Genomic DNA, 25000 nt, shown 5'->3' with positions numbered 1-25000 from the left:
AGACTGGAGATGGGGACAAAGAAATGAAGAAAGTAAGGGACAGAAAGAGAGAACGAGCGTGCGACAGGGAAACAGGCCAAGACCAGAGGACCCCAGAGAAGAAACAGACAGAGAGAAGGAGGATGGGGAGGAGGGGGGCAGAGAAAGGCAGAGACAGAGAACACCCAATAGCAGAGATAATGCAGATGCTCTGATGGAGACGGACACCAAGACAGATGGGCACACACATGTGGACTGGATATGCCGACGTTCCTGACAAGGGCCAGGCTGTCCAGGCAGGTGTGGCTGTGTGGTCACCGTGGGTCCTGCCTCCTAACCTCACTTCTGTCCCTGCCCACTGCAGCGGGGAGGGGGCTCCAGAGAGTCAGGGACAGGGGCCCAGGCGAGCCATCAACCCCGGTTCCTTCCACTCCTGGCCAGTTCCCCTCTGTGTCCCTGGCGTACGAGAAGGCCGAGAGTGACATCATGCACCTGCGTCCGCGGAACCCGAAGCGTGACCGATTAGTCAACGAGCCCCTGGCTGCCTACTCCTACTTCCAGATCGGTGCGCGCCCCGGGGCGGGGGGCAGGGCGGGGGCTCCCCTGCAGGGCTGCTCGCCTGCCGTGGAGTCTAACCGGGGCTCTCTCTGCCTTGTTCTGGATCTTGGCGTCTGCATTTGATTCTGGGTCTCTGTCATTCTCTGGGTCCTTGTCTGCACACAATGGTCTCTGTGGTCCCCAGTGTCCCTTCTCTGTCCCAGGCCTCATTCTCCATGACCCTGTCTCTGGGTCACTGCCTCCTGTCTTTTTTGAGTTCTCTGGGTGTGTCTCTGTTCCTGCCTCTCTCTGTGTCCTGTCTCTTGTGTCCCTGTCGATCTCTCTTGGAGTCCTTGTCTCTCTGTCTGTCTCTCCATGTCTGTCACTGTGTTCTTGTCTGTCTCCATGCCACTGTTTCTGTGTTCCTGTCTCTGTGTGTATGTCCCTGACCCTGTCTCTCTGTGTCTGCATCTCTGTCTCCCTGTGCCTCCTTGCCTCTCTCCCAGGTGCCATCCAGTCATTCGCTGGCTTCACTGACTACTTCACGGCCATGGCCCAGGAGGGCTGGTTCCCATTGCTGTGTGTGGGGCTCCGGCCACACTGGGAGGACCACCACCTACAAGATCTGCAGGACAGCTATGGCCAGGAGTGGGTGAGCCCCTGCCCCATCCCATGAGTCCCGTGACTCATGGGATGCCACCTACCTTGAGTGTGGCCCACGCTCATTCCTCCACGTGTGACTGAGCTCAGCCAGAGCCTCCCAGACACCCAGGCTCTCTGCCAGCTCTGGGGTGAGGGGCCTTTCCCACCACTGTCCTGAGCTCCGAACTCCTGCTTCTGATGACCCCAGCTGCAGATGGGTCCTCTCTGCCCTGACAGCAACACATCGTCTCAGGGGTGGAGCCAGTACCACCCCCCCACCCCCCCACCCCCCACCCCCATTCTGTTATTTTCCCCGCAGCATCACTCACACAGAGTATTTGCATGTGTGGCTGACTTGAGTGAAAGTCTGGAGCACAGAGAGGCTAGATCTGGCTAGCAGGTGTGTTTAGTTTGCCCTACAGAGCGACAGATCAGGATGTTCCCCTTAAACATTTACTGTCATGGTTAAGAACATAGATGTTAGAGCCAAACTGCTTGGATTCGTTGTCTGCCACTGCTCCTCACAGCTGTGTGACCCTGGGCACGGCATTTTGCCTCTCTGTGCCTCAGTTTGCCCACCTCTAAAGTGGAGCGCACACTAATACACTGATATCACCTCAGTGATTTTCACCGCAGTGATTTTCACCGTGTGGTCCCCAGACCAGCAGCATCGGCATTGTTTGAAATGTAGATTCTCGGTTTCCCCCTCAGACCTCTGGGATCAGAAACTCTGGGGGTGGGGCTTGTGTTTTAACCAGTTCTTCTGGGGATTCTGATGCATGTTGAAGTTTGAATACCACCAATCCACCTCTTAGGATTATTAGGAGGATTAAATGAGATAATACGTGTGAAACACTTGAGACCTGGAGCATAGTAAGTGTTCCTTACACAATCAACTGATATGTATAAAAATAGTTATACTGAAGAAATGGACTGAATAGTGGCTACCCCCTTTGAAAGGGCATGTGTCGTGTTCCTCAAAGGCCCACCTGGCCCACTTTGGTCATTCTTGCCATCTGCCTGGGTCCTGGAGTCACTGGACTCTGAAAATCCTGCGTCAGGATTCGAATTCCCTTTTCCCAGGTGCCTCCTTTCGGGTGCCCAGGACATTCTACATCACTCTTTTCATTATGAGAGCAACTGGCCTGGCCTACTGCTTGCCCAGGCAGTGACGGCCAAGCTGCACTAGACCAGGTTTCTAGGCCCCGCACTCTGGGGCCCTGCAAACGTGGCAGATCCTGCATCTCTCCTCTGCCCCCACCCCAGCCTCTGACGCAAGGGAAGGAGCATTTAGGGGTTCGTGGCCCTAGGCCCCGCATGCCCGGCTGCCTGCAGAGGCTCTCCGCCTGGGTTCAGGCCGCTTGTGTTCTCTCCTGGCCCACAGACGTTCGGGCAGCGCCTGTACCAGCAGTACACCTGTTACACCGTGTTCTTCATCAGCATCGAGATGTGCCAGATCGCCGACGTCCTCATCCGCAAGACACGCCGCCTCTCTGCCTTCCAGCAGGGCTTCTTCAGGTGTCCCCAGCTGGCCCCAGCCCCGCCCCCACCCTGCCCTCCGAGCCCTGGTTGCAACTCCCAGCAGGTCCTGACCAGGGCTTACTGCAGCCAGCAAACCCCAGCAATGGATGTGCTGATGTGCCGGTGCAGGTGCTAACATTCCTTATCAATAGCTGGCCAATAGCTCCCACCTCATGCCTCTCAACCGGCCCATCTATGTTTCATCAGCTAACGGGGTGATGCTGACAGGGTTGGTGTCCACCGTTGGAGAGGTGCGAGCCATGCCAGTGTTCGATGTTTAGAACATCTCCCTGCTGCTGCTATCTGACCTCGTCTGACCCAGTACCCTGATTTCCATCCGGTCCCCAGCTCCTCATGGCCTATCTTTGTCCTGTGTCCGCCAGTCTGAGCCTCTCCCATCCTGCCCCACCTGCAGGAACAGGATCCTGGTGATCGCCATCGTGTTCCAGGTCTGCATCGGCTGCTTCCTGTGCTACTGCCCCGGAATGCCCAACATCTTCAACTTCATGCCCATTCGGTGCGGGGGTCATGAGCTGCATCGGGGTGGGCGTGCAGGACACAGACCTGGGGATAGCCTTGACCTTGCCATCTCGCCCGTGCCTCAGGTACCAGTGGTGGCTGGTCCCCATGCCCTTTGGCCTCCTCATCTTCGTCTATGATGAGATCCGGAAACTTGGAGTTCGCTGCTGCCCAGGGAGTGAGTGTGGAGACTGGGGACCTGGGGGTGGAGGGCTGAAACTTTCTCAGGGCAGCGGCCCTGACCTCTGATTTCCAGTACTTGACCTCCAAGCCCTTGACCCTCCATATCAAACCACCACTGAGCTATAACCTCTGAGCCCCTGGCTCCCCCCACCCCAGCCCTGAATCCCCCCAGCACTGAGTCTCCTTTCTCTCTCTCTCTCCCAGGCTGGTGGGACCAGGAACTCTACTATTAGAAGGACCGCTGCCTTCAAGCCATCCTCGAATCCACCACAGTAGGGGTGGGGGTGGGGGACACATGGGACCCTCCGGACAGCCACCAAAACATCTGAGCAGTCAAGAGTCCCAGCCCCACCTGCGTCTGCTCTCGTAGCCCACGGCAACCCAACCTTGGGGAGACCCTCCCCACTCCCCTTCCCCATCCACCCTCCCGGAGGAGCAGTCCCTGGGCCCAGTCCTCTGAGCTGGCCTCAGGGAAGCCCCCTCCTGAATGGTGGGGGGACTTTGAAGGGGAGTGGGAACTAGCAGCTCCTGTGACGTGGCTCTGTCCTTAGGACTCCAGGCCAGCAAGAGGGCTGCTTGGGGGGTCTTCTTTAAAAACACACTCATGTCTGCATGATAGTAATAAACCAGCTCACGTCCACTGTGTTTTTATTCAGTGCTGGGCATCGTCTTATTAAGTGTTTTTTCATGAGCCCCTTTGATCTCCCACAGTCCTACAACTTAGGGGCTATTTGTTCCCGGCTGTATCTCCAGTTTCTAGAACACAGCCTGGCACATAGTAGGTACTCAGTAAACGCTGCTTGGAGGAATGAATTCCCATCTCTTTGCCTAGGGTTACAGCATTTCTAGGCGAGCTGGATGTGACCACGGGCACTCTCCAGAGCAGTGCCTTTAACTGCTCCACTAGCTGAACACCACCTCTGGGCTCTCCTTTCTCAGCATCCACTCTCCCTCTCTGGTCAGAATCTTTTCCACTTCAAGCATCCCCTCCCCGCTTCACAGGAGTTTCCTCTCTGATTCCACTTATGCCTTTGCAGCTGCAATGGGCGCCCTATCACTGGTTAGTCCCAACCAACTCCTGGAGGCCACGTCACAGGTCCCCTCCTCACACCCCTCACCTGAAGTTAGCCTTCCAACTCCCCTGTTGGAGACTCCCCTGTCCACAGCTCCCCCACCCACCTTTGCCACTGCTTTTCCCAGTCCCCTTTCTTGCCTCTCTTCCCCTTTGACGAGTCTCTCTGGCTGGAACCCAGGCTTCTCCTTCCTCATCGGCACAGTACCCCCTCCCCCACTGGCCTCAGTTCTGTCTGCAGTGGTGCCCACATCTGTCTCCAGCCTCCCCCCGGCATGTTCAAGGGGACCCACACTGGCCTCTGCATCCTCCTCCAGACCTGGTCCCACCCACTGTCCCATCATTGCAGCTCCTTCTCCCTGGGAAATGTAATGAGCCCTCGGGGAGCTTACAAACCCCAAACTTGTGTTACCCTGGACTCCTTCACTCTTTCCTTTCTCACTGGTCATCTCCCTACTCCCCCCCCACCACCTGGCCAAATAAACTGGTCACCACCTGTCTACTCTGCTTCTAGCCACTCTCCTCTGTCCCATCATTGCAGCTCCTTCTCCCTGGGAAATGTAATGAGCCCTCGGGGAGCTTACAAACCCCAAACTTGTGTTACCCTGGACTCCTTCACTCTTTCCTTTCTCACTGGTCATCTCCCTACTCCCCCCCCCACCACCTGGCCAAATAAACTGGTCACCACCTGTCTACTCTGCTTCTAGCCACTCTCCTCCTACCCCTGCCGGCCCTGCCCTGGTCCAGGCCGGCCTTCTGGCTTGAGTCTCCCCATCCACCCAGCAGCCAGGAGCACTTCCTAAAGCCAAAACTGACTGTCCTTCCCCTGCCTAGAACTCTCTGTGGCTCCCCACTGCCCAGGCTCAGAGCCTTCTGTGATCTGGCCCCTGCTGACTTCTGCAGTCTCACAAGCCCCCACCCCCGGAACTCATTCCAACCAGCTCGTTTCACTGGAAAGGCCAGGCCCTCTCTCTGACTTCAAGGCCTTTACACGGGCCTTGATACCTGCTTTCTTCTCTTTGCCTCCACTAACATCCTTTTGGTCTCAGCTCACACATCCTCTCCTCCAGGATAGACATAGCCCTCTTTTCCCATCACAGCCCTGATCACTGTAGTCTAGCTAATCAGGCCCACCACTCCCACCAGGCTTCACCCATCACAGCCCTGATCCCTCTGGCCTGTGCTCCCTGATTGTCCCTGAGCCCCATGAAAGCTGGGACTATTTCGCAGACAGGTGGCCACCAGTAAGGGGCCTGGATCAGAGTCCCTGCTTAGCAAATAGTTGTTTAACAGTCATTTCTGCAACCTTCACTGTCCCAATATGTGCAAATGGCTAGGTGGGGCATAGGATGGCGGTATGGGGGAAAGCAATGCCACTACATATCCACCCACGTGGGCTGGGGGAGCGCCCCATCTACTCCCTTTTCATATCAAACTCAGGGTGACCTATCACTCACCTCCCCACCCAAGACCCCTGTGGACCCTGTCTTGACTAGGAGCGATGAGGAGGAGGTGGGGCTGGATGGTGGTTGCCCCGCCTTAGGGTAAATGCTCCCTCTGAAAACACCAAGACTCATAGCAGAGCTGAACAGAGCTGTGCTTGGTGCTTTCCTCAGCCCAGGGTCAAATAACATTATCGCAGGACCTGGACGGCCTCGTGGAGGGAGGGAGGGGGCACTTGCCCTATCCCATGCCCTGGGGGATCCCACTGGGAACACCAGGACTGGGGAGCACCTTCCCAGGTGGGCACGACTTGCATCCAGGTGGAGCTGAAGCATGACATTCAAAGCCCTGCTTCTAATCCATCCCCCTCAGGGAGGGGGAGAGAAAGGGGCAGGAAGCTGGCCCTACTAGATCAGGGAAGGGCTGGGATGAGAAGGGTGGCATTCAGGACAACATCCAAATTGGTGGGCTCAACAGCTCTACTGCTGGGCTGCAGCTGTCTCTGTACTCCACCCTAAGAAGACTCAGGCCAGGATTTAATCTGAGGACCTCAGAATCACAAAATAGGCCCTCAAGGGCAAAACCAAGAGTCAAGTCACTGGACTGTTCCTGTGCAAGGAGGAGCCCCAGATGGTTGTAAGCAGGGAAGGGTGAGCTAGTAAGACTGAGGTTTCAGAGAGATCCCCTTGGCTGCCATATAAAAGGTGGATGGGGGGAATCTCCTGGCAGCGGTCCAGTGGTTAGGACTCCACCCTACCATTGCCAAGGGCCCGGGTTCGATCCCTAGTCAGGGAACTAAAATCCCACAAGCTGCGTGCTGTGGCAAAAAAAAAAAAAAAAGTGGATGGGGGTTTGGTTTGGGGGCTGGGAACCTAGGAGGTGACCAGCCAGGAAAGGGCCATGTGGGAGAGGGCCAGGTTAAGGCTGCGAGGAGAAGCCCCCAAGAACCATCTCTTGGATTCTAGCTCCCCTCTATCACCTGTTCCCTGAGGGCCCTGGTCTCTGCCACTGCTTAAAGACTGTCTGCTTCAAGCCCTCAGTCAACTTGCGGAAAACAGGAAGCAAAGGAACTGGTCCAGGAACACAGGACAGATGAGTGCTGGCTAGTCTCCCAGCTTGTCTACCTGGCTCTAAAACAAGGGCCTCTGGCACCCAGGAGAGCACACTGTTGGTAGATAGTTCCAGACAGAGATATAGAGGCAGAAACAACTTTCCAAATACTGTTTACTTCACTGAAACCTGGAGACAGGGAAAAGGTACGTCAAAGTCTGGGCCACCAAGCCTAGGAGTGCACGTTGACAACAGCGACATACAGGGCCAGGGTGCTGAGGGCCAGCAGCCCCGTCACCACTGCTCGGGCCAGAAGTGCCGTCCAGCTGCCCAGGGAACACAGGTGGACGAAGGTCCTGTGGGGAAACATCGCGATGAAGAAGGGAGAAGAGATAATCCAACCCATTTGGGCCCATCCTTGAGCCCCACCCAGCTCACTCCATGACGAAGGCCTTGTAGACGCTAAGGAACATCAGTAGGAGGACTGCTGGCCGGAAAGTGTGGTACAGGTCATAGCGTGTTATCATCCACACCTGGGCAGATGCGACGATGTAATGGACCTGGAGGGAAGCGGGAAGTCAGGGCCAGGCCTCAGGAGGAGTAGAGTCACCAGCAAAAAGGCGCGTGTGTGGGAAAGCAGGACTGCGTACCAGACTGATGTTGGAGTCAATGCTCATCTGGATGTATTTCCAGTCAAACTCAATGCCCCGAGCTCCAACCCAGAGAGGGATGCAGCTGAAGAAAGCAAAGGGAGGGATTCTCCAGTACCCACACACCCTCAGCACCCAGAATCTGAGCCCCCACCCTCCGGCACCCCCCTGGAACCCAGGTGTCCTTTCTCAGGAATCTGGGCTCCAGGCTGCTGCACACACCGGGACATAATGAGCTCGGCGGTGGCCCAGCCCAGGGCAGCAACCATGATCTTGTATTCCCCCTTGCCGGCATTCCGGGACATGACAAGGTTTAGGCCTATCAGGTCTGCCACATCCACGCTGGCCTTCATGAACTCCTGTGGGTCAGGTTGAGGCTTGAGTAAGCACAGGTGCCAGGGGGCCCCACTCCTGCACTCCCTCCCCCTCCCTTGCCCCACTCACCCCAATGAAGTCATAGATGCCTCCTTCCCAGGTGGGAAAGAAAGTGGCCAGGAACAGCATCTGAGACCAGAAAACAGAGAGGTCACCTCAAGGTGAGGAAGAGCAACCACGTGGGTTTGCTGGGAAGTTAGTGTGTTATGTGGAGGGCAGTACACTGGGGTTCCCTCTCCATGAGGAGAGGGACCACCAGATGGGGGCAAGAGCAGGGGAGATTGAGGGCAGGGGCTTGGAAGTCTGGGTTCTGTGGTGATCACAAGGGATCGGGGTCAGGCCTGAAGGTGCCGGGGCTGGTTACCCACCAGGGCAGTGGTAGCAGTGCCGGTGGGACCCTGGGGGTTAGTTAGAGGCTCTTAGCAGTATCCAAAAGCCTCTTAGTCATACAATTGAATGTTCTCAATGTTACTAAAAGTGATACACAAAAAAGTTGCTTGTGGACCTCTCCTCGGGTTCCAGCCCATCCAAGCCCTGCTCCTCCCCGGGCGGTCTGGGCGGGGCGGGGTGGGGTGGGGGGCGAAGCCCTCGCGCGGCACAGCTGGCGCCCTCACCTTGCACAGCTGCACGAAGAGGTAGGTGACCCCGGCCTGGACGCACTTCCAGAAGGCGTTGTACTCGGACCTGCGGGAGCGGGCGGTGAGGGGTCGGCCCGGCCCGCGCCCCCCTGCCCCGCGGCCGCCCCGCAGCCGCCCCGCACTCACAGGCCGCTGCACTTGTAGGTGATGAAGTAGGGGAAGTAGGCCAGGGCGAAGCAGTTCCCGAAGTGGAACAGCGTCATGGCGCCGGCCGCCCGGCTCGCCGGAGCGCGCCTCTCTGCCTCGGAGCCCTGGCGCCCGAGCCCGGGCCTGGCGCCCACCTGCCTTTGCCGCGGCGCGCGCGGCCTTCTGGGAACCGGAGTCCGCGGCGCGGTGCGCTAACGTCACCAGGCTCCGCCGCGGTGCCCGGCGACACGCGGGAGGCCAAGCCGGGACCTGCGCGATCCCGGCCCCGCGGCAGCCGCTCTCGGGGTCAGGGCGCGGGCCTAGCGAGCGCGTGCGGGGTGGGCCTGGGTCCCGGACCCGACCCCGCTGTGACCGGCGCAGAGACACGGGGCGCAGCTGTGAGCACTCTGGGTTTTTATTTCACCGTTGGCCCAGCGGCGCGGGCCCCTCTCGCGGGACGCCCTCTTTCCCCCGGGGGGCCGAGGGCGGGGACGGGAGAGACCCGTACCGGCTCGGGAGCACTGGGAAACTGAGGCGGGCCAGCCTGCTTCACTTGTCTCGGCTGAACATGTAGCGGAGGAGGTCCACCACTCGGTGTCTGTAGCCATATTCGTTGTCGTACCTGGGGAGGGAGGGATGGAGGGGATTCAGGGGATCCCTCCCGACCACCCCCAGCCTCCCCTCACGTTCTCTGACCCCTATCTTCCCCCTTACCAGGAAATGAGCTTCACGAAGTTGTCGTTGAGCGCGATGCCAGCCTTAGCATCAAAGATAGATGAATGGGTATCGCGAACAAAGTCCGTGGACACGACCTGGCCATCAGAATTTCAAAGATAAGCGTGGGTCGCAGAGCAGAGACCTCCAGGAGCTCAGGCTCGTGGGCCCACTGTCCATCCATTCATCTACAGTATTTGATGGAGCCCCCCTCTGTCCAGCTTCTGGGGACAGGGTATGAGGAAGACAAATGGGGGCTTTTCAGGTAGGGGACTGACCAAAGGATACAGACTGCAAACAGCCTCTGGTGCTGCACCAACAGACATCCCTTCCTGGGAAAAATGCACGTGGAATGTGTCAGCGAGAGGCCCTCCCTGAGGGGAGGCAGTGAGTCTGGCTCTGGATGATTAGGAGGATCTGGTCAACTCCAGCCCTCAGCAGGGTCTCAGGTGGAAGGAACTGCAGCACAAAGGCCCTGGGGGTTTGGCCCTAGCTTGGTGGAAGGCCACAGGAAGGTTTTCAGCTCTGGGGGTGATGTGATCTGATTTCTTTAAAAGATCCTGGCAGCTGTGTGAGGGTGGACCTTCAGGAGCTAAAGCAGGGAGACGGCACCAAGGTGGATGGACAGAACTGGCACTACTGGAGCAAAGAGACATGATACCCATTCCTCACAGGGAAGGCATCTGGCTGTGGCCTGCCCCGAGCAAGTGTTGAGAAATGGGAGCCCTTGTCTTGTTCACTAAGCATATATTGAGCACCTGCTATGTGCCAGGCCCTGGGAAGATGGCTGGAGCTATGGAAGTGAAAAACGAGGCCCAAAGTCTCTGCTGTCTTGGAGTGTACATGCTAGCAGGGCCAACAGTGACTATGAAATGACATTTCAGGTAAGGGAAAGGGCCACAAAAAGAACATCTCTCTGAGATGAGAGGTTGAAGTAGCGACTTGGAGAAGGTGAGGACAGACTATGTGGCCACCTGAGGGAAAAGCTTTCCAGACCAAAGGGGCAGCAAGTGCAAAGACTCTGAGGTAGGGGAGAGCTGATCTTCCCAGCCCTGCAGTCCCTATCTTGAGACGCTGCAAACAGCTCCTTGGCAAATGGAAAATCATGCTCCCTTCCCAGAGGGCTCTTCCCAGGGTCCCTTCTGCCCAGCCCCTACCTCATCCTCAGTGTAGGCAAGGATGCCAGCCATGGGCCCCTTGGCTGCTGCTTTTATGGCCTCCTTGATGTCTGAGTACAGGGTAGGCTGGGCCAGGCGGCAGGTCAGGTCCACAACAGACACGACTGGGGTTGGCACTTGGAACGCCATTCCCGTCAGCTTCCTGGAGAATCCCACATCAGGGGCGGGAGTCAGAACCCAGGGACTTCTCCATCATTTCCCCCTTGTCTCTGCTTTCCGCTCGGTAGACACCTCAAGGATTGGGGGCTAATCCAGTCCTCCTGGGTTGCACCCCCCACCCTTGTTGCAGCTTCATGCCCTCATACCCTTGGAGGTCTGGGATGACTTTGCCCACGGCCTTGGCAGCCCCTGTGGAGGCTGGGATGATGTTCTGGTGGGCACCCCGTCCGTCTCGCCAGGACTTCTTCGATGCCCCATCCACTGTCTTCTGGATGGCAGTGTAGGAATGGACTGTGGTCTTGGGGGAGAAGAGGGCTGAGGTGAGGCCTTCTTGCTCCCAAGCTCCCATGCCTCTTTTTCCCAGGCCCAGGGTGGTGACCCAGGTGTGGAGGCTGGCGGGGCCTCCACCACTGTCACAGGAGGGGCACATGCAGGCAGGGTCCAGAGTTTAAAAGACTTCACCACTGGTGGGCTTCTCCTCCCCAAACCAGTCTCTCCCTGTTAACTCCACACACTAAGCAAGTATGGGAGGAAGAGGTACAGTCTCCCAGCCATGCCTCCTGCCCCAGCCCCTCTCCCCAACTCACCATCAGCCCTTCCACAATCCCAAATCGCTCATGGATGACCTCGGCGAGGGGGGCCAGGCAGTAGGTGGTGCAGGACGCGTTGCTGAAACGGCCCGGGTGTGCAGGGCACTGTGAGGTGAGTCGCAGAGCCACCCCTCCACCCTTACCTCCTTTCAGGGTTTGCACCCAGGCTTGGTTTTGTGAAAAGTCAGGCTGGGGATGAGGGAGCATCGGGGATGCCGTCAGACCGAAGGAGGCACCAGAGGTGCAGCTGGGGGAAGCTCCCCAAGCATGTTCTCCAGAAGTCGTGCAGTTCTAACAGGTGGTTTTAGGGTAACATTAACAAGATGGCTGTTAAGACTTTGGGGAGGAGAAGTGGATTGATGTGAAAAGAGCACCAGGGGCCGAGTGGAGTGGGAGTGGGAGGGTGAGTCGGATTCCGCCCCACCGCAGGCTGCCTTGTCCTCCAGGCACACACTTCAGAATGCTGCTGCCCATTACCTGACAATTTTCGTGGGGCCGGGGTTATAGTCCTTTCCGTTCACCCCCCTGACAAACATGGGTGCATCTGGAGAGGGTGCACAGATGACCACACGCGGGGCACCTGCCTCAATATGGGCCTAGGGAAGGCGCACAGGTGTCATGAGGTGCTTCAAGTGCCACACCCCCCGGGCTGCCCTGGGCACCTGTCCCCGACTTACTGTAGTTTCCTCTAAGGACAGGTACACGCCTGTGGCCTCCCCCACAAAGGGGCTCCCGACACTTCCAGGGGGTTTCTTTGGGCTGCTTGCTGTGGAGGGGCGGTAGCACCGTGAGTCAGTCTCTCGCCTTCATAGTCCATGGCCTTCACCATTTGAAAGGCTGACCAGACACCTTCCTGCCTGCCTGTCAGTTCCCCTCACCCCACACATCCCTAGCTGCCCCAGATGAGTCCGACCCTGCTGGTCTTGCCTCTCATCGCTAACCCCCCTAGTGGGCCACTTTTGATTGTACCTGCTATGCCTGGGTACAAGCCGCCAGCTCCCCAACTCAGGCCTCAAGCCCCGCCTGGGGGACCTTCTAGACTACTCCCAGCCAGGTCAGGCCCTTACTACACATGCTGCCCAGGATGTAGACCCCAGGAGGGTGAGGCCTGCTCTAGTGCTTCTGGCTTCAGCGCTGGCAACTTCATCACAGCCCTCCTAGCCCTTCTTCTCTTGACTACTCAGCTCCTGCAACAGGGATCCTGCTGCCAGAGGCCAGGCAAGTCCCTGAGAACACACAGCACAGTCCAGAGAGCAGCTTCCAGGGGTCTGAAGCCTTGAGGCCGCCCTGGGGCTAGCAGTGGCTAGTGGTTTATATTGGAAAGGTAAAGGAGATTTTCTGTTTCTTGTTTTAACAGTATACATTTTCTCCTCGATATCAAACATTTGTGTCTGAAATGTATGAAACATCTACTATCGCTGTTTTCTACTTAGCTTTAGCAAACAATACGTGGATAAACTCTATACTAATCTTTTCCCTCAGCTTTTATCACAACTGCAGTATTTGCTTTTGTGATTGTTAGTGTCTGTCTCATCTTCTAGAGCACTCCATGGCAGCAAGGCTGGGTCTGCTCCCTCCAGAGGGGTTCAGTCAATGTTTGTGTGTGGTTTTTTTTTATTAGCCATTCTACACATGTTTACTGAACACCTGCCGTGTGCCTGTGTGCTGAGTGCTTTACCTGTATTGAACTCCTTTAACCCTGATGTCCTGAGGTAAGTACTGTTATTACTGGCATTTTTCAGAAGAGCCAGGATAGAGGTGAAAAGAGTAGAGGCGGAGCTGCCTGGGAGCACAGGCAGGCTGGCCCTAGGGATGGATGAATGAGCAGCTTCCTCTCTTCTCCCTGGGCCACCACCCATGGTTCTTCTTGCTCCCTGGTCAAATGTCAGGTCACACTTCATCATCTGACCCAAGTAGCTCTTCTCTGATGCCCCCCCCCTCATTTCCTGCCTTCCGAGTTGGGGGAAGGGCACTTCAACAGATTCCTTTGTAGCAGTTGTTGAGCTGGCATGGGGCAGAGAGTCGGTGCCCCTGGAGACCCCAGCCCCTTCCCCTAGGCTGTCATGGGCCCTGCCCTCCTGCCCAGGGGCCTGTTTTGAGGATTCTGTTCATTCTTCAAGGAAGTACTGAGTCTACCCCGGGTCAGGGACTGCGCCTGTGGGTGCCAGAGCAACAGTGGTGCCACAGGCTGACAGGGCCCTCCTTGCAAGGAGGCTGCGTGAGCCCTTCCCGGTGCTCCTCACACGCCTCTGGCCGTGCTCCCTGCTATGGCTGTGGTGGGTATGCTCAGCATCCCTATCAGATACATGAGGAAACTGAGGCTTGGGGAAGTTCATTGCCTTGCCCAGGGTCACCCAACTGGAAAGGGTGGAGCGGGGCAAAGTACACACACAAGCAGCGCAGCTCGTGCTGACGGCCTGGAGGATATGCACAGTGGCGCGATGGAGAGCAGTGGGGAAGGGGGAAGAGGCGCTGCAGTCACCAGGGAAGGTGGCACCTGAGCGGGGCACACACTGAGGGGGCGGCTGTGTGGGGACGGGGCAGCGCTGGGAAAATACCCCAGGTGGCGGCAACGATGGCGCCCAGGCTGAGGAAGGAAAGGACACAGTATGTCTGAGTAATGACTGCTCTGCTGGAATTTGGAATTGTTTTTGCTGTCATGATTTCAAATTTGGGTCAAGCAGCTTCTCCCATTCTCACTGACTCTCCAGTCCCCACCTCCACCCACCCCTGACCACCTGACCACAAATAGACAGTGGGGCTGAGAATGGACCTGCTGGGAGGAGTGCCGGGAAGGCTGCAGATCTCGCCTGGGGCTGGAGAGAGCTCACGAGTGTGCGTGTGCAAGTGTGTGTAAAATTGGAAATTGGAGGCAGCCACAGGGCCGGCAGTGGCTGATAATTTACATTCGAAAGATAAAGTAGGTTTACTGTTTCCCATTTTATAAATTTTTAATTTTTTTAGTATTTTGAAAATGTATTTGAAGCTTATTAAACATCCAGTTTTATTGCTTTTGACTTACAGATTCTAAACGTATCTTTCAGTGAAGGAGGAGTATTTGTATCAGTGAGAGCTAGGTGAAGTGGGTTTTAAGAAGCGGTGCTGGCGCAGGGTCCCGGGAGGTTGGTGGCCAGTGTCGCTGAGGTGACAAGGGAAGGCTGGGGAACAGGGCATATAGTTGGTGGGAGGCCCCATCAGCAGCTGGGATTTTATTTGTGGGGTGATGGGCAGCCACTGGAGGGTTTAAGTGGGGGAGTAACCAGGTCCAGCTGATGTTTTGAAAAGGTCTCTGTGGCTCCTGTGTAGGAACTGAGTGGAAGCAGTTGGCTAGATGGCGATGCCATTTCCTGGGCAGGGAGATGAATAGATTTGAGGGTCGAAGGATAATCAAGAGTTGAGTTTTAGACAGTTTTAGACAGGTTGAGCTGATATGCCTGAGAGAAAACACGCACATGTGTGTTAAATAAAAAAGTATTTTGAGTACGGTGGGCCCCCTCTCCAAACCAGTACCCAGAGGCATGTGCACACACAATTTGGGGGGTTATGAACCCCATGTGAGGCTGGAATCCCCTTCTAGTCACCTCTACATCCCCTGCATCAATATGTTACAGGCTTGCATATTAAGGACAGCCGCCCTTGCCACTGGAAGACGCTGATCTCATTGTTACCGACGACCAGCCGTCCATTCCTGTATTCCACGCTCGCCTTGTATCGGCCGTGGGTGGGGTCATACTTAAACAGGTACACCTGCAGGAGACAGAATGGTCCCTAGTCTTGGGCTGGACGGGGAGCGAGCATCGCCAGGGAGTCCCCACTTCAGTGAAGGTTCCACATGGCAGCTGAGCGCCTTCCACAGAGCTCCCCTGAACCCCTTCCCCACCCTGGTCCCACTCTCCCCGATCCTGCCCTTTGTCTGCTGCTCACCATGTATTCTGGGTCGATGAACGGATCGTTCACTGCTACCACCTTAACACCCTTCTCCATGCAGGCACGCAGCACCAGGCGACCAACGCGTCCAAATCTGTCCAGGAACGAAAGCTGAGGGGGTTGTCCTCAGGATCCTCAGCCAGCACGCAGAGGAGGGGAGGAGGGGGAAGGGGGTGACAGAGGAGAGTCCCACTCAAGGGGACTGGGTGGGGAAGAAGGCAGCCGTCCCTGTGCGGGCCAGTGTTGTCTTGCCCAGATGACCTCACCAGCCTGTTCACTGCTTTCTGCGCTTTCTCTGACCATCTGTCCTATACCCCTATTCCCAACCTTGTAGCTGGGTGGATCTTGTAGAACTTCAGGTCAGGTTATATCTCTTGACCTGAAAACCTCCACCACTCTCTAACAGTAAAGCCAGGTCCCAACTCCTTACCACGGTCCGCCAGGCCCCTGCCAGCTTTCCGCTGCCCTCCCTCTTCTCCCTCGTTTGTGCCACACCAGCCATGCTGAATTCCTGCCCGTCCTTATTACACTGAGCTGCCACCTGCGCCCCACAGCCGTTGCTTGCTGCACAGTTGTCACTCAGGCCTTACTCCAGTGTCACCTCCCAGAGGCCTTCCCTGAGTTCCCCGGCTTAACACTGCCCTCTTCAGTCTTACTGTCCTTCCCGCTGGAATGTGAGCTCTCTGAAGGTGGAGCCCTGTTTACCTTATCCCTGTGTTTTTCCAGGATGGGCAGAATGAAAGCATTGCTGAGACATGAAGAAATGCTCCAGTTAGTAACTGAGGAGAGGCCGGGCCCTAAAGCTTCAGGAATGGCTCAGGGGCCGGGGAGACTCAACCATTGATGCCAACAGTCAGCTCCCGAACCACAGAAACCTTCTTAGGTGCAGGAGGCGGAGGTGGTGGGACTTGCTCTTTGATTGGCTGGGGCTCCGGAGGGGGTGGTGCTCTGGTCACTGTTGGGAGTGGGGGAGGGGCAGTGAGCCGCACCATCGCTGCGACAGAATGAGCCATCTTTGCCACCCAGAACCTGCTGCTGGCTCCTGGCCCTGAGTGGCCCACCATATAGCCCAGTGTTTCCTAAACCGACCTGATCAACAGAATGAGCAGGGGGTGGGCTTGCTTTAAAATATCCATGCCAGGGCCTCTTCCCTGGAGATTCTAACTCAGTGGGTATATATTTTTAACAATTGCTTGGGGGTGATAGTCTCTGTGCCTCAGTTTCCTCCTCTGTAAAATGGAGATGATAATAGTACCTCTCTCAGAGGGTCACTGTGAGGATTACATGAGTGATACATGTAGTGCTTATGACAGAGTCTAGGAAACACTCCACGTACGTTAATATTTCAAAGATCATTTCCCAAACTTGCCTGATAATTGATCTAGTCCAGTGGCCCCCAAACTGTACTGGTAAGAATCACCGGGAGGCTGATTCCTAGGGAAATCTGACTCTGGGTTTGCCCTGAGGCCCAGGAATCCTGTTTCCAACAAGGTGATGCTTACCCTCAGAGAAGTTTAGGAAACACAGGTCTATCGTAATATATGAAACAAATGGAAACCCATGTCAGCTTCTGCCTCTCCAGACACACAGATCTACACCCATGCTGCATTGAGAATACCTGTGCTTGAAGCTGTGCTACCTGAGCTACAGATGAGGGCTTCAGGTAGGGAGGAGAAATGTGGTGGAGACAGCAGTCAGGGGCTTAGCTGGTAGAGGGTTTCAAGCTGGGGGTCAGGCCTGGATGTCAGCTCTGGCTCAGCCACCTGCCAGCTGAGTTGTCTTGAGCAAGTTAATGAAACTCTGGCCTGTTTCTTGATGTCACATCTGACCCCCCACCTGGGGGCTACTGTAAGGACTCAGTGAGATCTCAAGGCCCAGTAGGTGCTGATTTTAATAGAGGGGAGAAGGTCTGACATGAAGTGTATTCGTGAGGAAAGGGAGAGGGAAGGGATTGGAGAGAGCCTGGAGGATGAAGGTAGGAGTTGCGCTTGGCACCAGGATCAAAGGCACCTTGGAGGGGGTGGGGTTAGGAGCTGGGGGTCAGCCGACCTGTCTCTCTCCCTGGTCTCTCTAGGCTGCAACAGACCTTGTGGCGTGAGGCTGGGCTGTGCGTGTTTCCAGTAGCACTACAAGTTCATAAAGGTATTAGTGTTTATTGGTGGTTATTGGTGACCTTAAGAATGTTTGTATTCCTGGGGGTTCTGTTTCTGCTTTCATGAAAAGGGGAGATTTGTCCATATGGGTGAAGAGTGAGGATCTGAGCCCACTCAGTGACCTTTCAAAAGAAAACCCAGGTGGTCCTTCTCTCACAACTTCCCCCAGCCTTCCCTTCTCCCTTTGCTCCAGGGTGAGGTCCATGGGCTGGAGGAGAGCTGCTGCGCTGGGAAGGAAGAGCCCGGAGGAGCTTCAGTGATGAAGCATCACCCGGTAGGTGAAACACTAGATCGGGCGCGCTCTCTACCAATTACAACGTCGCTTCCATTTCCTGGGTGCCACCAAGGGCTAGGTGCGGTGCTGAGCTCTTCACATGCATCAGCTCATTGAATCCTGTGAGGTATGTGCTATATACCCACTTTACAGAGGGAAAACCGAGGCCTGAGATCACTGAGCGAGTGATAAGCAGGGAGGGTTTTCAAGGCCCACAGCTGTTAACCTGCCTGCTGCTGCGTCTAGCAGGGTCTCCAGGACGCTGGAGCCCCGCCAAGCCCCGCCCCACGTCGGGCACGCCCACCCCTGCGGTGCTGAGGCCGCCGACTGCCTCGCCTGAGGCCAGGGAGGAGGCCGGGAGCGAATGGGGTGGCCCTCCGGAAGGCCTGGATTCGTCTGGCTGGAGCGTGTGCGCGCACCTCTGGCCGGGGGAGGTAGGGCGAGCAGGGACTCCGAGTCCCAACTCCACTATTCCCGTGCTGAGACCCAGAAACGTGCTTTGTGTCCTCTTACATCTGGTGGCCGCTCTGTAAAATGGGGACACTAAACACTGGCCTCAAATTTGGTTGTGAGGCTTCACTGAGCGCACACCTGTAAAGTGCTCGGCACCTGGCGGGCTCAAGTGTCCTCGCTTTGTGCGATCCAGGGAGGACAAAGTCCACCAATCCCCAAGCGGCTCTTTCGCAGCAGTGTCAATTTTATGTGAAACCTCGCTCGCCCAGGTACTTCAACAACCAGCGGCTGTCCTCAGAGGTGTCCCTTCGTAAACCCGGCTCCGGCCTCCCTCCTGGCCCGTTTCTACCCTTCCACCGCGCTATTGGTGCAAAACCCAACCTGGGGGCGGGGGTCTTCGTCCCCTCCACCACTGCCGTAGAACCACTTTGCCGGCAAACCCGGTGGTGGGGAGGGTGGGGCTGGAGGGAGCAAGGGCAGCTGCTCCGGACGGAAGGGCCCCGGCACGCAAGGCCACCCCGCACCTCCTGCGCGGCTCCCGGTGGACACTATTGGTGCGCCACTCGCCGGCAGGTACTCAGACCCGGCTACAAGACTCCCCGACCGCCCTTTCCTTCCCTCCCCGGGGTCACTCCGCCGCCTCCCTCACCTGGGCACGACTGTCGCAGGAGCTGGACAACGGTGACATTGGTGAGGGTGACGTCGCGTTTCGACATGGCCTCCTAAGGTTTCATGGCCCAGCCAGCTGCCTCGGCACCCGCCGCGATGTTACTGCGAGACGGGGGCTCGGGGGCTGGAGGAGCTGGAGCTTCTTGCCGTGACGTCACAGTCCAGTGACGTCACAAGAGGAGGCGGCGCGAAGGCCCCCTCCCAGTCGAGACGTGTGGCCGTGTACCACCGTTCCACGCCCACCCCTGGCGTCTAGAATGGAATCCAACATTTTACACTGCTCTTCAAAGCCCTTTCTCTGCTGTCTTCTTTCTTCTTTCTTCTCCTTGGGCACACTGGCTCCATGCCTTTCTGGACCCTCTTCTGGATAGTTACCCTAGCTATTTCTTTGTGGCTGGAAGGCCTACCCAGGTCTTCCCTTGGCTGCCTCTTGGTTTCCCTCAGGTGCCACCCTTTAAGAGAGGCCCTCCTAACCCCACATCTAAAGTTCTCTCCTTTCTCAGTCACCATTTGCCATCACCCCCACTCCCTCTGTCTGCCCATCGTCCGGAAGCCTTGTCTGACTTCCCATCCTGGGTTAAATATTCCAATGTGCAAAAGTGCTCTAGGGTTACACTCTTTTATTTTCCACGCAGCATATGTCTCCCTGAAAGTCATCCTGTTTATTCATTTGTTAGCTTGCCAGTTGTCTCTGCCCACTAAAGAGTGCTTGTCTGCCTTCCTCACTTTTTTTTTTAGAAAATCAGTTTTTGTTTTTTAATTAATTAATTAATTAATTAAATTTATTTATTTTATTTATTTTTGGCTGCATTGGGTCTTCGTTGCTGCGCGTGGGCTCTCGCTAGTTGCATCGAGCGGGGCCTACTCATTCTGGTGGCTTCTCTTGTTGCAGAGCACAGGCTCTAAGCACGCGGGCTTCAGTAGTTGTGGTGCACAGGCTTAGTTGCTCCGTGGCACGTGGGATCTTCCTGAACCAGGGCTCGAACCCATGTACCCTGCATCGGCAGGCGGATTCTTAACCACTGCACCACCAGGGAAGCCCATGCCTTCTTCACTTTTATACCTGTTGACTAGAAGAATGTTTGGCACTTGAAAGGTACTCCCTCAATGAATAATACCAGAATGAATGAATAAATGTCACCTCCTGAGGTTTCTTCTGATCTCCAATCTTAGAGCAACCCCCAAGTCCTATCCTCTCACAGCACTCTGTTCTTTTCCTTATGGTTTTTCATGTAGTTTTCCATGATCTAGTTTCTGACTTACTTGTTCATTGTCTCCCTGTTGGGCCCACTCTTTTCTGTTTTGTTCACCACTTGTCCTCCAGCTCCTAGAACTGTGCCTGACACAAAGCAGGCTTTCAGTAAACATTAGGGGAAGAACACATAGACAGATGGCCCCCGTTCCCCAAAGCATGGGAGGTGGGGGCTTGCTTGCATATCTGTGACACACAGGCAGGCACCTTCACCTGCAGGGCCAGTTGGCATACAGCTGTGACCAAGATTTAGGGGCTGTGGGGTTTAGGCCAGGAAGGAGTCATCATCCCAGAGAGAGGTGTGGAAGCAAGAAGGGGCAGAATGACATAACCTCTTCTTTCCCCAGACCTCCATGAGAACTGAGTTTGCTAAGCACCTGCCATGGCACAGAGTAAGGGTGAAGCCCTCCTGCTTGGATGGCCCAGGAAAGGTGGAGCTGAAAATGAACTGAGTGTACAGCTGGGGAAATTTCAATGAACCAAGACCAAAAAACAGAACAAAGTGGGACAAATTTAACATGTATAATCAAGATGGGGGAAAAGCGTACGCAAATAAAGCCAGGACTGAAAAGGGACCAACTGGGTACGGCTTTACAAGAATAGATATGAAAAGCTAGATGCAATTAAAATTTTCTTAGAAAATATGAGGGATCAAAACTGGTACAAAAAGAAATGGCAAATCTGAGTAGGCCCGTAACAAGAGAAGAACCAAGGAGTTAAGATGTATCTTCCCAAAGGCTGATTCAGATCCCGATGATTTTATGGGCAAGATTTGCTGAAGCATGGGGAACAAATATTTGCCATTCTACAGGACCTGCTGCAGAGCCTAAGCAGAGCTGGGAAGCCAAGTAGCAGCTCCTGTGCTGAGAGGCTGTGGGTAGGGCACGTGCTCTGAGGCCCTGCGGAGCGGCAAGCACACTGTGCGTGCGCACGTCGCATATTGCATGCTTTGTGGGAGTGCTTCGGGGGCGCTGTGGTAGCTCAGCTACTGAAACCTCCTCTCTTCGCTCTAGGGAACAGCACAGCCACGTTACTAAAACCAGCAGAGAAAGGACAACTCCAGGCTAATCTCATGTCCGGAGATAGATGCCAAAGTCCTGAATCAAATAGTGGCAAATGGGAATGGAGCACTGAGGAGAGGGACCAAGGCTGACAGAAGATGGTAAGGTGGGGCAGAGAGAGAGGTGGAAAAGAGAAATGGAGTACATTTCGAAGGAAGAATCCCACCTCTCAATCTCTCGGGGCGGATTAGAATTCTGAAGCTCATCCTTCCCGACCCAGCAATCTCCCGGCATGGGAAACTCCCTCATTCAGGTGCTGGACAAGGGCAGGAAAGCCACACCTAAGGTTGCCCAGAGATTTGACTTTGTCCCTGGACCGTGAAACTGGGAAACAGATTTGGTGAGCTCAAGCTGGGAGAGGTGGCACAATTAGTCACCCTCTGTAGGCAGAACCTAGAGATGGCAGAAGCTTCTGGGTCTCTGGGTCTGGGAGGCCTGGTTCTGGGTGGAGCCAAGTGTCCAGGATCTGGGATGGAACCCTGGGTCCTCCAAGGGGAGTGGGCCTTGCCACCCTTGTTTGAGCAAAGCCTGAAAACATGTGCAGCTTCTTGTCACACCTGGGCACCCACACATATAACTCTGCCATCCCCGCTTGCTCACACCCTACACATTCCTTTGTGCCTGGCCTTCCCACCAGCAGTCCCACCTCCACCCCCTCTCCCAGGCTCTCCTCTTGGCACCCAAACCCAAATATCTTTTACCCCTGCACCCAACTGTACCCACCCACTGGCCCCTATCCTTCTGGTCTCAGGCTCCCTCTGAACTAGCTCTACAGACCTACCGACTACAGACCTACCAACCACCCCCTGCCCTTCCCTCTGATGTCCCTCTCCACACCTAGGCCGCACTCTCAGCTGTTTCCCTCTCCAACCCTTTCCAATATGTCAACACTTGAGGCTTCAGGTTGGGACTTAGGAGGCCTCAGGGGGAGGAGGGCAGGAGGGATGAGCTGGCCCTCAACCCAGGTTCTGGCTGGCAGTCTTCTGCTGCCCTGGGTCTTCAGCCCCTCCCCACGACTGCCTCAACTGGCTTTTCAGGAGACACTGCGTCCTGCCCCTGCTCATGGCAGTCAGCCCCCTGCCCTTGCCCAAGGGCTGGGAGGTAGGACAAAAATGCGATCCTGGCTCTGCAACCCTCAACAAGGGACCTTATGCTGCTCTGGGGACACAGGCAACCTTCCCTCCAGCACCCTCTGAGACTCAGGCTCAGGCCTGGACTCTCTTCCCCTGGCGTCTTCTAATCCATCCATTTGTTCAAATATTTACTGAACCCCAGGCAGTGTTCTTGAAGCTGGGGACATGACAATGATCAATACAGACAAAGGCCCTCTGGAAGGTTACTATCTGATAGGTGAGACAGGCAATAAAAGAAGGTAATTTCAGATTGTGGTAGGAGCTGTAAACACCAAAGGATGATGTTACAGAGTATAGCTGTGGGACGGCCAGGGAAGGGTTTTTTTTTGGGGGAAGGTGACATTTGAGCCAAGAAGAGAGTGAGGAGGAAACCACCTTGTGAAGATCTGACTTCTGCATTCCAGGCAGAGAGAACAGCAAGTGCAAAGGCCATGAGGCAGGAATGAGCTTGGTGTGTTTGAGGACCAGGGAGAAGACCCGTGTGGCCGCAGCATAACAAGTGTGGGCGGGGCTTCCCTGGTGGCGCAGTGGTTGAGAGTCCGCCTGCCGATGCAGGGAACACGGGTTCGTGCCCCGGTCCGGGAAGATCCCACATGCCGCGGAGCGGCTAGGCCCGTGAGCCATGGCCGCTGAGCCTGCGCGTCCGGAGCCTGTGCTCCGCAACGGGAGAGGCCACAACAGTGAGAGGCCCGCGTACCGCAAAAAAAAAAAAAAAAAAGAAGTGTGGGCATTGGGGGTCGACAAGAACAACAAGAACAAGGTCTGATGATTCCCTCAACTCCCCAGGATTGCTCCCCACCCCCTGACTGTGCTTCCTATATTTCCATACTCTTGCTGCTGGGGAAACTGGATCCTTAGGTCCCCCGAGAGGAGTGAAGATGCTGAAGAACCAGGCCTGGGTCCCAGGGATGGAGGGTGCCTGAAGGTGCGGTTGGGAGAAAGGAGGCCTGGATAGTGGGTGAGGAATAAAAAGAGGAAGTGATTGGAAGGGCAGACATCTGGGCTCTGGGGTGGAGGGCCTGAGCTGGGCAAGGAGCAAAGATGCCATGTGAGTCTTCTCCATGCATGACTCACCCACTCTTCTTCCTCCTCTTCATTGCTCAACCCCACATCTCCCTGGGAATTACCTCCCTGACTGGGGATCAAGTCAGTGCCTCACAGGGTAATTGAGTCACGAGGGGTGGAGAAGAGGAAGGGAAGCAGAGGATAAATAGTAGCTTTGCCTCCCTGGCTCCTCTGTGCATCCTCCCCACTTTCCCAACAATATGCATCTTGCTAGTTTGCTCGGCTCCTGCTCCCTCTTGCTGCTGCTGGGGCCCTCGCCTGGATGGGCGGCCAATGCTGACCCCGTGAAGAAGGCCACTGAAGCGATCAGCCGAGGGCTGAGCAATACAGAGAGAGAGGTGGGCGAGGCCCTGGAAGGCATCAATAACGGCATCCCTCAAGCTGGAAGGGAGAAAGTTTTTAATGGACTCAACAATGTGGGGAGCCAGGCCGGAAAGGAGCCGGACAAGGGCATCCAGGGGCTCAACCACAACTTGGACAAGGTAGCCCATGGAATCACCAGTGTCGTCGGACAAGCAGGAAAGGGAGCAGAGAAGGTTGTCCATGGGGTCAACAATGCTACTAGACAGGTTGGGAAGGAAGCAAACAAAGTGATTCAGGGGGTCCACGATGGGGTCAACCAGGCAGGAAGTGAGGCAGGGAGGTTTGGCCAGGGGGTCCACCATGCCGGGAAAGAGGGAGAAAAAATAGTCCAGGGGGTCCATCATGGAGTTAATCAGGCTGGAAAGGAGGTGGGAAAGTTTGGTCAGGGGGTCCACCATGCTGCAGGGCAGGCTGGGAAAGAGGGAGAAAAAATAGTCCAAGGGGTCCACGATGGGGTCAACCAGGCCGGAAAGAAGGCAGAGAAATTTGGCCACGGGGTCAGCCACGCTGCTGGTCAGGCTGGAAAGGAAGTGGAGAAACTTGGCCAAGGTGTCCACCACGCTGCTGGCCAGGCCGGGAAGGAGGAGGACAGGTTGCAGCAGACTGTTCATGATGGGACCAACCAAGCCGGCAAGGAAGCCAACGAGCTGCTGAATGTAGGTGAACAGGGGTGGGGAAATGGGGAGAAGGGTGTTGGGGCAGGGAGAGGTCCCTATCATTTGGTGAAAGAAGCTTGGGCAGCTCTGTAACCGTGTCCTCCTTCTCCCTTACAAAGGAGCTGGTGGTCAGCTGGTCAGAAGGAGTAAGCCATCTTATCTGCAAAGCCCTGTATCAGAGAATGTGAACGGGACCCAGCCCCACCTTCAGGGGGCTGCCTCCTAGTTAAGGAGATCTAAAGGGAGGAACACGAAGCCTCTCCTCGGGAACAGGAAGCAGTTACTGAGGCCAAGATCTGTTACAGTGCGAAGAGAATGAGTGATGAGAAAACCCAGAGCATCAGCTTGAGCTTGAGGAATAGTCTGGGGAGAAAAGCCCTATTCCGTTTAATTTTCATAGCAAGCCTCTGAGGTAGTCAGGGTGAGGATGCTGACTCCCTGATTCTCAGGTAAGGAAACGGAAGCTCAGCGAGGCTTAAGGGATTTGCCACCGTCATGTGGCTAGCACACAGCTCTGGCGAATCGCACGTCGGGGTTCCTTCTCTTCCTCCACACCGCCCCATCAGAGAAGGCCTTCGGGAGGATATCTGATCCCCACTTACATAGGGGGAATAGATA

At 55.8% G+C, this 25000-nt stretch overlaps 4 protein-coding genes across 5 annotated transcripts; 2 read left to right on the top strand and 2 right to left on the bottom strand.

Annotated features, from left to right (window-relative positions):
* Positions 1–420: 420 nt before the first annotated feature.
* LOC114485588 (potassium-transporting ATPase alpha chain 1-like) lies at positions 421–4005 on the top strand (the record flags this gene model as incomplete). Its single annotated transcript, XM_028487308.1, has 6 exons — positions 421–544; positions 1023–1168; positions 2543–2676; positions 3095–3196; positions 3285–3376; positions 3586–4005. Coding segments are annotated over 6 exons (627 nt in total), but the record flags the coding sequence as incomplete, so codon positions are not given.
* Positions 4006–7103: 3098 nt separating this feature from the next.
* On the bottom strand, positions 7104–8917 carry TMEM147 (transmembrane protein 147). The gene is made up of 7 exons (XM_024132536.2): positions 8736–8917; positions 8586–8655; positions 8041–8100; positions 7819–7955; positions 7597–7681; positions 7385–7506; positions 7104–7302 (listed from the first exon to the last, which is right to left on the bottom strand). Exons 1-7 carry the CDS (start codon positions 8810–8812, stop codon positions 7179–7181), a joined length of 675 nt encoding a protein of 224 aa, XP_023988304.1. The 5' UTR covers positions 8813–8917; the 3' UTR covers positions 7104–7178.
* A 367-nt stretch (positions 8918–9284) lies between these two features.
* On the bottom strand, positions 9285–20682 carry GAPDHS (glyceraldehyde-3-phosphate dehydrogenase, spermatogenic). Its single transcript, XM_028487311.2, is given in 14 exon segments — positions 9285–9357; positions 9450–9547; positions 10607–10769; positions 10933–11084; positions 11374–11455; positions 11854–11972; positions 12054–12114; positions 12116–12142; positions 15017–15123; positions 15301–15414; positions 16137–16249; positions 16724–16737; positions 18560–18578; positions 18833–20682. Coding segments are annotated over 14 exon segments (1209 nt in total). The 5' UTR covers positions 18900–20682.
* On the top strand, positions 15030–24987 carry SBSN (suprabasin). 2 transcript variants are annotated; one of them, XM_028487310.2, is made up of 7 exons: positions 15030–15117; positions 16030–16186; positions 16886–16966; positions 17378–17445; positions 17650–17730; positions 21118–24382; positions 24502–24987. In XM_028487310.2, the coding sequence occupies exons 6-7, from the start codon at positions 23564–23566 to the stop codon at positions 24568–24570; spliced, it is 888 nt and encodes a 295-aa protein (XP_028343111.1). In that variant the 5' UTR covers positions 15030–15117; positions 16030–16186; positions 16886–16966; positions 17378–17445; positions 17650–17730; positions 21118–23563; the 3' UTR covers positions 24571–24987. The 2 variants fall into 2 exon arrangements, with proteins under 2 accessions (XP_028343111.1, XP_054939617.1); XM_055083642.1 differs by lacking the exon at positions 24502–24987 and having other exon boundaries at positions 21118–24492.
* The last annotated feature ends 13 nt before the right edge of the window (positions 24988–25000 follow it).

The sequence above is a fragment of the Physeter macrocephalus genome, unplaced genomic scaffold (genome assembly GCF_002837175.3).
Source record: "Physeter macrocephalus isolate SW-GA unplaced genomic scaffold, ASM283717v5 random_1289, whole genome shotgun sequence".
Classification (NCBI taxonomy): Eukaryota; Metazoa; Chordata; class Mammalia; order Artiodactyla; family Physeteridae; genus Physeter; species Physeter macrocephalus.
The sequence above is the reverse complement of the archived record's forward strand: the minus strand, read 5'-3'. Positions and strand labels throughout refer to the sequence as shown.

Bases quoted from the DNA above. Each gene is read 5' to 3' on its own strand.
- SBSN (XM_055083642.1), top strand. From the start codon at position 23,564: ATGCATCTTGCTAGTTTGCTCGGCTCCTGCTCCCTCTTGCTGCTGCTG.
- TMEM147 (XM_024132536.2), bottom strand. From the start codon at position 8,812: ATGACGCTGTTCCACTTCGGGAACTGCTTCGCCCTGGCCTACTTCCCC. The intron at 8,656-8,735 runs GTGAGTGCGGGG...CCGCTCCCGCAG, and splicing joins ACCTACAAGTGCAGCGGCCT to GTCCGAGTACAACGCCTTCT. The intron at 8,101-8,585 runs GTGAGGGCGCCA...TTCTGGTCTCAG, and splicing joins TCTTCGTGCAGCTGTGCAAG to ATGCTGTTCCTGGCCACTTT.